At 34.2% G+C, this 13,210-nt stretch overlaps 1 protein-coding gene across 3 annotated transcripts in view; it reads left to right on the top strand.

Annotated features, from left to right (window-relative positions):
• The window catches only part of LOC137391393 (E3 SUMO-protein ligase PIAS2-like), a 49,110-nt gene that overhangs the window by 4,228 nt on the left and 31,672 nt on the right, over positions 1–13,210 (top strand). For all 3 annotated transcript variants that reach the window (XM_068077854.1, XM_068077853.1, XM_068077852.1), the window contains exons 4-6: positions 4,277–4,364; positions 7,779–7,926; positions 12,671–12,817. In XM_068077854.1, coding sequence (XP_067933955.1) covers positions 4,277–4,364; positions 7,779–7,926; positions 12,671–12,817 — 383 coding nt within the window. The remainder of the gene's footprint in view (positions 1–4,276; positions 4,365–7,778; positions 7,927–12,670; positions 12,818–13,210) is intronic.

Raw genomic sequence — 13,210 nt, 5'->3', positions numbered from 1 at the left:
TTAGGATTAAAGTAAGAAGGTAATGTTTTCCCTAGGATTAAAGTAAGAAGGTAATGCTTTCCTTATGATTAAAGTAAGAAGGTAATGCTTTGCTTAGGATTAAAGTAAGAAGGTAATGCTTTGCTTAGGATTAAAGTAAGAAGGTAATGTTTTCCCTAGGATTAAAGTAAGAAGGTAATGTTTTCTCTAGGATTAAAGTAAGAAGGTAATGCTTTCCTTAGGATTAAAGTAAGAAGGTAATGCTTTCCTTAGGATTAAAGTAAGAAGGTAATGCTTTCCCTAGGATTAAAGTAAGAAGGTAATGTTTTCCTTAGGATTAAAGTAAGAAGGTAATGCTTTCCTTAGGATTAAAGTAAGAAGGTAATGCTTTCCTTAAGATTAAAGTAAGAAGGTAATGCTTTCCCTAGGATTAAAGTAAGAAGGTAATGCTTTCCTTAGGATTAAAGTAAGAAGGTAATGCTTTCCTTAGGATTAAAGTAAGAAGGTAATGCTTTCCTTAGGATTAAAGTAAGAAGGTAATGCTTTCCCTAGGATTAAAGTAAGAAGGTAATGCTTTCCCTAGGATTAAAGTAAGAAGGTAATGTTTTCCCTAGGATTAAAGTAAGAAGGTAATGCTTTCCCTAGGATTAAAGTAAGAAGGTAATGTTTTCCTTAGGATTAAAGTAAGAAGGTAATGCTTTCCTTAGGATTAAAGTAAGAAGGTAATGTTTTCCTTAGGATTAAAGTAAGAAGGTAATGCTTTCCCTAGGATTAAAGTAAGAAGGTAATGCTTTCCCTAGGATTAAAGTAAGAAGGTAATGTTTTCCTTAGGATTAAAGTAAGAAGGTTATGCTTTGCTTAGGATTAAAGAAAACGTTTTTATAATTTGCAGATCAATTCTTTGAAAATTCTCTGAAGCCATCTAGTAGTTACTGTGATGAAGTAAGTGAATGTATTGCTAAAAAAAATAGCCTGAAATAATTGATAATGAAGATATGGGTGGTGATCATTTCAGGTGGAGATAACATATCAAGTAGGCGATACCAAATGTTAAAAGCTCGAACATGACTATTATATTAATAACATGTTTTAATATATCATATAAAACCTTTATTTGACCGCCATGGCGCTATATTTTTCATCCCTTTCCTAAAAGTGGTGCTTTATTAGAGGTGACATACAAATGAAGGGAAGACGTTGTATTTTTAAACGGATTGTCAGAATGTTGAGAAGATGATTTAACCATTTCACGGGCGAATCAAATGTCACTCGTATTTTTCGCATTCTTTTGGGCGGTGCGGCATTTAGCCTTTTGGATGCAAGAACCTTGCTAACTTACCTCCGACTAGTCATTCTTCAACTCTAAATAAATATGCACGAGCAAGCTGATATGTGTGCATGTCTCTACTGGTTGATATCTATTGCTTGCAATTAACCTACAATGATCTTATAGCCTGCGTGAAAAGTGAAACACTGAAAGGTATTGGACAACCAGAAGATATTCGTTCCATTGAAAGCAACAATCAGAACACAGCTATTCAAGCAAACGATGCAAATATTTTTGTTTTAGCAACGTTAATTTTTGTTTCTGCATTTAATATAAGTATGGTTCGTTTATGTCACTTCATGAATATATGGGCATGTCCATGAATAATAGTTTAATATTCCGAGTTATTTGATGCCACTACACATGCACATTTGCTCCCATTATAAAATTCTTTCAATTAATTGATGCAGTCTTTTCTTGCCTTTCAGATAATATAAAATTTGCTGCTTTCAAAATAGTAGTTCCAGAGCTATGAAGTGCAATATGCGTAAATTATGGAACATCAAAAAATGTCCCATCATTTACGCAAGAACATTTATTTTTAGTTAACATTTTTGGTAGACCATCCGAAGGTGTAAGAAAAGAGGTGAATTGAGCTAAATCACAAGTAACTTCAATGATATATGTGTATACATATACTAAGAAAATACCCGGCGTTGCCCTGTTAATAAATGTCTTTGCACAGAAAATTTATTTTTATTTAACATATAACAACAGTTACCATTTTAACTTTCAAACTTCATATCCTGAGAAAAGTGTTTTGTGCAGTTTGAATGAATTAAGAGAAAAAATAAAACAATTGTAAAGGCTTTTAAACTTTGTTGAACAACTGTAACTTTCAAACTTCATATCTTGGGGAAAATGTTTTGTGCAGTTCAAATAAATTAAGAGACAAGATAAAACAACTATAAAAGTGTTTAAATATAAATGTGAAATATTTAGCAAGTAATAACTAAATTAAGTCTATTTGGCTACGATAACAATGAAAGATGATTTGGTAATGATGCAATTAATACAAACTGAAAAAAAACAAAAATGAAAATCCGGAATATGTTAAATTAGTTATAACAATTTGTGCATAGAAGTGTGTGTATAAAGAAAATTACTGTTCCAGTTGAAGCCATCCATCCAAAGTTAGAATATGACGAAACTAGTACCTCTAGATACTGGTACAAATGTAAAAATAAAAAATTGGGCTGTTTGTGTCCGATCAAACGAAGAGAGAATGTTGAGGCTATTTCTACTTGAGATAATACAATTGTCTGTCTGAAAAGTATTGGCCTTTACCGATTTGACAATTGAAACTTATGAAAAACCAGAATTAGAAGTTCTCGAAAAAGCATCGTGTTTCATAGAGTTTCAACTAACATGTCATTTAGCGCGTGAAAACGGGGAAAGGGTTTATACAGTATATAGCAAGAGCTATGAATCGTAAAATCCTTTGTAGACTCGTGGTTAGACATTTGGATTACAAATCTACAGTTGCAATCTTCGGGAGTTCAAATTTAGCAGGATGCGAAATTTTAATTCCAAGATTTTAATAGCTATTGCTGGAAATACCGAAGACAGACTAACTTTGAAATATATATACAGTCAAACATGGATAACTCGAACTTCACGTGACCGAGCGAAAGTGTTCGAATTATCAGCGCGTTCAAGTTATCAGAGCACTGTCACAAGTCCATGTATTTACTTATTTATTAGTAGATACATGTACATATACAAACTATAATATAAATCAAAAGCACAAATGGCTTGTTTCAAATTAAATGCTTCTAATGTAAAGTTTAAAACGTTTTTATCAAAAAGTATAGAGATTTTTCTATCACTTGAGATTGGTTTGTTGTTTGAGGTGATGTTATTGCCAGGACGTTTTTTAGATTGACATTGGCAAAACTTGATCGTTGTTGAAATGCTCAAAAGAAAAGACATCTTTTTCTTTAGAGCGTTTTACCCACGATCAATTTTGCCGATTTTTCTTGAAGTTTATGCAAAGATTACCTCACTTTACCTGGGATTCGTTAAGAGCAACACTCCGAGGCAGTTCAATTAGAAGTTTTACGAGGTCTTACGGTACATTGTATATCACTCACGCTTTTTGAATGGATACTTATTGAATGTACACACGTATTCTGTGTTTAGGTCAAAAGAAGTTTTTTTTAGCTAAGACAACGTATACGTTTGATTACAACAATTTTTAAGACGTTTTAAACATTCAACATTCCGACGTTGATTCAACACGGAATCAACGTTGGAAAACTAATCATCATTTGACCTAAACACAGAATACATGTACGTTCAATAAGTATCCATTCAAAAAGCGTGAGTGAAAGAGTGATATACAATGTACCGTAAAACTTCTAATTGAACTGCCTCAGAGTGTTGCTCTTAACGAATACCACTTTTTCCTTGCTTCCGAAGGGCGATCGCTAAGCGGATGTTTGGTATAAATCAAATTTCACCAAACCTTTAGAAAAGTCGTTGACAAAAATGTTTTGCCGATGGTGGTAATAACAACGCTTATAAATTACGAAAAGTTGAGGTTTACCTCTATGGCTTGGAATAAAGTGATTTTCTAAAGCGATAACAACCGTTTCGGTAGTCGTTGGGCAAAAAACAGTTAGAGTTAACAGTGTTGAGTTCGAGTTATCTATAGCAATTTATCATTACGTGGGAACGGACCAAAGAAACCGTTCGAGTTAACCATGTGTTCGAGCTATCCGTGGGCTAGTTATCCATGTTTGACTGTATATAGATTTCATATACACAATGGCTAGGATGGGTTTTCTTGATGTAGCGTTGAGGCATATGATGGCTGTTTGAAGACATTGCCTGGGATAGTTGTTGCTTTTTATTTTTCTTCAAGTATGGTATGTCAGAGGTTAGTACATTAGTTTTCATAACATATGGATTTTCTTAAGCACAAGCCCTTGAATGTGTATAGCGTGAATAGTCGTCTTGCTGTTTCAGAACAAACGAGCTTTGGGAACAGATACCAGGAAGACCTCGTTCCATTTTCACTCAGTCCGCAGCATGCTAGAGAAATAACTAGTAACAGGTGGGTCATCTTTTGCAGGCCTAAGTTTGGGAAGTTATGAAAGGTTGTCAACTAGATGAATGCCTGGCGTTGCCCGGGTAATAAAAGAGTCTTTGAACAAAAATTTTCTTTTTATTTAACATATAAAACCTTTACCATTCTAACTTTTGAACTTCATATCATGAAAAAAGTATTTTTGGGCAGCTCAAATGAATTGAGATAAAACAACCGAAGGTTCTCAAACTTTTTCAAACTACTGTAAGTTTTAAATTTCATAACTTGAAAGAAGTGTTTCGTTGAAATAGTTTAGGATTAAAAATAAACATGTAAGGGTGTTTAAATGTAAATATGAAATCATTAGCTAGTAATGGCTAAATATAGTCTGTTCTGCTATGATTACAATGAAAAATATTTTGGTATACAATAACATGATTTTAGTTCGTTTCAGTGTTGCCATGCGAAAATGTCGTAGGCTACATAGAGGGGTATAGAAATCCATAGTACTTATCTAATGCAATCACCTCCTGGTAAAAATCATCATCATTGAAAATAGTAACAAAATAATATGTTAACCTTAGTAACGATAGGTACCTACAATGACTTTGGTGCGTTTTGTGGTTATGATCTGCAAGATAATATAACCTTACAATGTACTACGGGGAGAGTTCTTACCTTCGAGACATACGTGTAACATAAATGCTGAATCTAACTTTAATGAATTTACTAAACACACACTTGAAGGAAGTTTTCCTACATATTTTAGTAAACTTCAAACATAGAACTAAAGTTTTCTCATTCTTCCGCTTGTGAATCAGTTTTTACCATAACAGATACAGCTCAACTCGCCATGCCGAGCACCGTATATCTCTTGATAAGGTATATAATCAGTACACAAATTGCCAAATTTTAATTTCAAGGGAAATTATTGCCGACATTAGCCGAAAAATTAGCCTTGACGAAAAAATAACAAAAAAGCATGGTGTTTCCTAGAGTTAGGCCAAAAATATTTTATAATAGCGGCATCGCAACGCGTGGATGCAATGCTCAAATAATACATCATTGATACGTCATATCATACACATATGATAGTGTCGTTGATCAATACACTTTGTATAGCTCGGTGATAGAGCGCGTGGATATAAAACTTGCGGCTGCAATCTCCGTGAGTTCAAATCTATCGGAATGCAAACTTTTAGTTCCAAGAACTTTATAGCTGTAGCTGGACAGACACAGACGGACACACAAACTTTGAGACATATATAGATTATTATTATGATATATTAAGTTATAATAGGTTGTTATTAATATATAATTCATTACATTATAATAGATAAATCTATATGTTGTCATCAATATAATAAATTATAATAGATAACGTTTTATAGCTTCATATAATTATTATAACAGATTATACTGATAACAACCTATTGTAAGCTGAGAAATATACATCATTTAATATCTATTGTTTGCAATTAACTTGCGATGATCTTACAGTCTGTGTTGAAATTTTTTATTTCATTCTCAACTTGAAGTTTTATTTTATAACTTTTTAATGATGTTGCATTAAAGCTCATTGCACTCATTGATATGTTTGCTACAGTTTGCAGCCAAAACTGGCTTTTTATGTGCAATAGATGAGGAGTTATGAATATCAATCCATTGTAAGCTTAGTTTATATAGCCGCCATAATGCTAGAAACCTATGCTAAATAATGCTAAGTTATATAATCATAACCTTTCAAATGCTACAATTATATATTCAAGAACAAGTGACATAAGCAAACCGTAATTGTAATACATGCAGAAATAAAAATTAATATTTTTGAAACAAAATTATTTGCATTGTTTTCTCAGCAGGTTGCGTTTTGATTGTTGCTTTTCGTATGGAACTATTTCTTTTTCTTCTGGCTGTTCAATACCTTCCAGAGTGTCTGACGACTTCAACTCTTTTTCTGCACTGCTGAACTAGTCGATATTAGCATCCAAACAATTTTTTTAGTCCAGCAAAACTTTTAAGCGTTGCTATTTGAAAGACTTTTTGCGAAAATAATGCAAAACTTTTAACCACCTGTGCGCTGCATAAGTTATAATCCAAAAATAGTAGCACAGATTCCATCGTAATTGTAAACCATTTTTCATATACCTCGAAGTATTAAAACCGCGTTAAACAAGGAACTACCATTAGCCTGATACAGTTGGAGTTGAAAAACTGGCTTCGATACGAACAGCAACCATGAAATAATTAATCGTGAATGATTATATATATGTTTTACCGAGTCATTATTAGCACTTTCTGAAGACGTTCTTACTAATCCCTGCTTTTATCGGTCAAAAAAACATTAAAGATAAAGGAATGTCAAAGTGGCCATCAAATAGCAGTCGTGTTCAAGTAAAGGTGACGTTCAAATAGAGGTTTTTCGGTATGTTATCATTATGATGAGTTATAATATATAAAGTTATAGTAATTATGTTGTTATCATTAGAGTAGACGCTCCTACAATGTAAATAATCTGTTCCGGGAAGGTTTACGTTAGAGGGATTTTACGTTATGCGAACAGTAAAATACATGTAAATTGCCCAATCTGTAAAGATCTTCCAAATTCACTCCTTTGGCCTTTGTAAAAGGAAAAACTAAACATAACTTTTTTAATTTAACGGCTATACAATAACTGTAGTATAAATGGTTTGCATCGACAAGTTTCTCTACTTTTTCTTATCAGTTGCACTCAATTTATGGTTCATGAATACAGTAATTTTACAATAAGTTAAGAGGAGCGCTCGCCTTCAATATCAATTTAGATCATATCTTCTTATTTTTTCTAGCCAGCAAGATCTATTCTGCAAAGGAAAAACATTGCAACATACTTTATATGTCTAAAATAAAGTAAAACAAAACTATATCATTACTATACGTATTAAGAGATATTGTCTATTTGACCGGCCGTCTATCCATCCGTCAACAGTGTTCGGGTTTGGGATAAAAAATAGATTTCAACGAGACTAAAACTCGAGATCTTCGGCTTGCTATATTGACACTCCGTCTGCACCAATAGATCGCCTTCAACTATTTCTGAATTATTGTGCTAGTTATTTTCTGCGCTTTGTCGACACACCTGACGATCGCTAATGGTGAACTAGATTGCCAGGGTATATATAATAGAGAGTTCTATGGGTTATTTTTTCTGCTAAGTGCGTCAAGTGAGAAAGTGATATTTTTGAGGCTAGCCACCAGATTCTCATTATTGAAATTGAATTTGAGAGTTTGCACTGACTTGACACTTTATGTTATATGGAATTATTTACGTTCTTCGAAGTAAAAACTTTACATCAATTATTTACGTTATTTGAAATTTACGATATAGAAGGTATACATTGTAGGAGCGTCTACTGTATAATCAGTTAACTGGAACTACTGTTTACGATGTTTGTTATGCAGAAGTGTAGGGCCTGGCGGAGTCTTCTCATCGGACGTTCAGGTGCAGCTCAGATTTGCGCCTTTAGAAAAAAATAAACTGCGTGACATAAGAGATATGTATCCTCCTTGTCTGGTGCTGAGGCTGAATGGCAAAATGATACAACTTCCTGTAAGTACTGTTGCTTTGCCGGTACTTAGCAAAACAGAATGCGAGACACCTGCTGTAGCGGTAACAGCACTTTTGTAGCCAAATCTTGAAAAACAAGCTTGTAAGTCACATTGACCAAATTCTACTTGATTACACTATTGTACTAGCGTAATCAATCAATTATGCGTAGCTTAAAGGTTGACTCGCAACAAAATTCACATTTCAGTTGTTTGGTATCAAAAGATTCACCATGTTTTACTCAGTTGTGTTGTAGGTGCAAAATATGTGGAAATGTGATTACAATCTTTTAAAAGCTCAAAAACGAACAGTTAATCGTCGCCATCATGAAACCGCCGTAGATGGGAATCAGTTTATTTCTCTGAAGTAGTTCATCTATTCGGTTATTGTTATGACAAGTGATGTTCTCACGTGAAATGAAAGGCTCAATATAAAACTTCTCGTAGCACTAGTTTATGACAAACACTTTGGGTTTTACCGAAGAGCCTGTATCAAATATAGATACTCGCTATTTTACAGTTCTGTTTCGGCTTGGTCTAATCGTCTAGTCGTAATCTGATCATGTGATCCATACTTCCTGCCAAACAGCGCGAATAATTTCTGCAGCATTTTTAAACTATCACAGGTGACCAACTGGCTCGTCATGTTTAGCAGAGAATGATATGCACTCCTTCGGGCTAAGATTAAAAAATTAAACGAATTTTTACGGTAGGTTTTGAGATATCAGTGCTCAAAGTGACAGCATTACAATGATGCTGAAACAGACGCATAAGGACAATAAACATGGTTTTATTGAATGCGTGAAGTATATTTGTAAAAATATTTCGACGAATGAGGTTGCATGAAAGTGTAAACAAGAGCCATCTTTTTCAATTTTGTCCCATTTGAGCTATTTTGGAAAGTTATTCTAATCCATGGCAGTTTCGTGATGGGGGCGATTAACTGTTCGTTTTTGAGCTTTTAAGAGCTTGTATCACGTTTCCGCATATTTTGCACCCACAACATAGCAGAGTAAGACATGGTGATTCTTTTGATACCAAATAACTGTAATGTGAATTTTGTTGCGAGTCAATCTTTAACTGGTACAAGATTTGTCTGGCCAATTGGAGGCTTCGAGATCAAATCCAGCATGAAACAGATATGTCATTCCTGAATTTTAATAGCTATAGCTGAACACACAGAATCACAAACAAATTTGGAGATTTATATATATATATATATATATATATACATGTATATAGATAGATTGTCATTATATAGTCTTATATGATTTATATGTAGATAGATTGTCATTATATAGTCTTATATGATTTATATATAGATAGATTGTCATTATATAGTCTCATATGATTCCTTTGCTTTAATGCCAAGCGTAATTACTTATCATGATTTTTGGACACAAAAACAAGTTAACGATTTACAATGTATTTTTATAAAATTTTTGCTCCAATATATGACAGTTTTGATATTCAGTCTGCGTTTTTAAGTCCTCCATGAATAGAACTTTTGTGTCTAGGTCAGAGATTATTTATTTGTTGTCAGAGATCCCTGGCAAAGTTTTTATCAATAAAACCCTTTCCAGTAATTAGCATGATTACTCTCTGTATTTGGCTCTGCAGTATTTTGGGAAAGAAAATGCATTGTAGTTGCACTTATATACGATTAAAGCTTTGTAATTTTAATGTAAAAAATGGTTTCAGTGCTTAGGTCAAGGTATCTCCGATTGCTGCCAGAGACCCTGGCAAGCACAGCTGTCAAGCCTCGATATACGAGCTTAAAGATGTAGTTGCGTCAAAATTTAAGTTGATCTTAAAAGAAAGCATTTTTTTTTCTCTATCAGTTGATATGTTGTTTGTTGTGTTACGCGATCGCATTGCCAAGATATTTGAAGATTAAAACCGAAAAAATCTGATCACCGTAAAAACGCTCAGGCCACAAAAACGTGCCCAGCCTCGCCAAAAATGATGTCACGCGTTTGGCAACCTCTCTCTATCTCTCGTATTCACATCGGCTATTTGCGATAAAAGTCTAGTCTTACGCGGCTCTATTGGCATATATCTTATTTTGTATTTGCTCGTGTTGGCTAAAATAAAATTTTAAATCCTGCTACAGATGCATTATTATGAATGTTTAAAAGGCCTCAAATAACGAAAATTGAAAGTTTGTTCTACTCACTTTCTCCAAATGTTGTGTAAACATTTGGGTACCGACTACCAATTCTACCGGTCTACGGTAATTCTGTCTAGTCACTTTATGTAGAATGCGGTCTTTGTATCAGCACAGTTCTGCAGCTACCCATATAAACGATATACAGCCTCCCATAAGCCCCGCCCGCATTATGTCGCCTATTACCTATTGCCTACGTACTAGTTTCTTACTAGTATTCTTACCGAATGCTAAATAATTGAAATAAGCAAGCCACCTCTTTGAAAAGAATATAGACAGGGATAGAGTTTTAAGGATGAGAAGTCTGCTGCAAACTGGATTTGAAACTCACATTCTCCAGTTCTGCGGGCACCCATATACCATATCCGATTCACTACAATATTCTGCAAATCATGTTTTGCATTATCTTCAACAATATTATTTTATTATATAATTTTTACAAGCAAAAATATTTTCATCTCGGCATAAAGCTTTTATTAAAAATATTCATCAAGTCGTGGCCACTCACATAGTATTAGCTGATACAATAAGACAAATTCATCTACTGCAACAAACTCAAACAAAACATCATCCAGCACGCATTCAAGTCTCGCTTTCTCCTTTATGGCAGTTTCCACACAATGACAAAGCTTCTTCGGCTGACGGGACGACATAAACATTCTGTAATCAGTATAACAAGTAAATGTAAACAAAGTAGATGCATTATATATGTCATTCATAGATATGTCATTCTAAAGTGTATCTATTGACAGCTTCCAAATTGGGAGTTAAATAGATTGCGAGTGTAATTTTAAAAACGAATAAACATTTAATAAAGGCACAAGTACGCCAAGCCAACGATTCGAAGCTTTGGTTCTGGAAATTAAAGATTTGCAATGATCAATCGATTTTACCCACTTCCTACGAGTGAAAATAATTTGTAATCATGACTCTAATTTACCAAAGAAAATTCGAAAAAAATATTATAGCTAGGTAAAACGGCAGATAAGCTATGAAACGATGATTGGAGATAGCAAAGAATTATCATTTTATTAATTAGTATATGTATTTATGACTATAAAAAATATTACATTTACTAAAGTATAGAAGACTCTAAGTTAATTTACCTCCATTCTGTCTTCTTCTGCAGCAAAACGCTGCTGACGCCTGTCAGCTTTGGCCATAGGCTGTCTACTCTAATCTTTTACTAAAAGTTGCTCAGATAACTCTGAGTAGCGGTCGCTCGAACTTGAAGCCATTTTAAAACTATGTATAACTTAGTAATTGTTGAAACGCGTTGAATCAGTAACGATGAGAATGAATTCTCTAGCGATGAGAATCTTCGAGATCACAGACAACGCGTTTTACGAGTGATAACATTTATTACGGCCTATATAAAAATTTCGCGCTCGTGATTGGCTAACGAAGCGACCTCATATTTATCGCTTGTGGTTTCGTTTCAGATAACAAGCTTGTGACGTCACGAAATAGCCACCCGCTGGAACGTGAGCTTTTTAAAAGAGGGCCTCATTCAAACGCATATATCTCTGGACAGGGTTGGTCTACAAAGACAAAAATGGCATCAAATTGTAGCTGATGTTTTAGCCTTTTATGGGTCCTAATTTCATTTTTGACGCAACTACATCTTTAATGCGTTTCATAACTGATTTCGTATGTCAATTTTGTTATATCGCAAAGCAATATTTCTTATATAAATTAACTAAGTACAAATTAATCTGTTCTCATCTAAAAACCCAAAAGAAAAACAAGATATTATGATGGAAAACGTGTTTTTTATAAGGTATTTCACTATCTATACTCACACAGTAAGGAATACTTTTCCAATGTTATGACCTGCAATAAAATGTAACATTACTATGTACTAATACAGTATAGAGTTCTTACCTCTAAGACAGATATTGTGGCTAACGGCGGTGTGAGAGATTTGATGGCAACATGTTTGATACGCTACCTTTTTGTGACACTTTGTAACATAACATAAACTTCATATTTAATTGAATGATTCTAGCTTATTACACACACACACTTGAAGATAAGTTTTAATTTCACACTAAAGTTGATTCTAATCTTGTTTCCGTTTTATTATCGTTGTTCAACTTGGCACTTTCTGTCTCACTTTCACTATGACTTAGCCGACCTTTTTGAATTTTTCTGAAACTGATCTGACGAGAAAGACGGAGGGACGTTGTTCTTGAAAGCGACCTAGCGCCTTTTTGGCCTTTCCACCTAGCGGGCACATCAAGAACCGGCTCATATCTTAAATTTGTTTCGCCATCTCAAAGCAAAAACTTGCTCAAAGTTCTGCTCGTATCTCGAATTTCCATGTTGGGTCTCTTGTGTGTTAAGGTATGACTGTACTTCACATTTCACATAGTTGTAGAGCGTTTGTCACACATCATGTACTGTTGTAGAGCGTTTGTCACACATCATGTACTGTTGTAGAGCGTTTGTCACACATCATGTACTGTTGTAGAGCGTTTGTCACATACCACATGTGCTATTGTAGAGTGTTAGTAGTGTTTGTCACATACCATATGCTAATTGCTGAACTTTCTGTGCAATGTCTGCTTTACTGCTGCAGAATCCTATCCCAACAAATAAGCAAAATGCAGATCCGAAGAGGCCACCACGACCCCTAGACCTAACCTGGTCGTGTAGACTCACTCCAATGGTGCAGAACTCATTGCTCATATGTTGGGCCATGCCCAATGAACCTGAACTACCTAAGGTTCGTAAAACCGAGAATAAATCAATATTTTATTGATTCATGATTTCTGAAATTTGTGCTGTATATTTCCATTGGATGCATCATGTCAGATTGGTAAGGTAATAACTGGTGCTAAAAACTTCAGCAAATTCAGTCTTGACGTACAGACAAGTCACTTATACATTTGTGTTACTTGAATTTGTATTACTGTTACTTGCCCCTCTAAATGTTTTATGTGTGTCCCTAATGTTGAGATATCCGAATTCAATTTGTGTTACTTGCCCCTCTAAATGTTTTTATATGTGTCCCTAATGTTGAGATATCCGAATTCAATTTGTGTTACTTGCCCCTCTAAATGTTTTCATATGTGTCCCTAGTGTTGAGATATCCGAATTCAATTTGTGTTACTTACCC

The sequence above is a fragment of the Watersipora subatra genome, chromosome 3 (genome assembly GCF_963576615.1).
Source record: "Watersipora subatra chromosome 3, tzWatSuba1.1, whole genome shotgun sequence".
Lineage (NCBI taxonomy): Eukaryota > Metazoa > Bryozoa > Gymnolaemata > Cheilostomatida > Watersiporidae > Watersipora > Watersipora subatra.
This window is presented reverse-complemented; position numbering and strand designations above follow the sequence as displayed.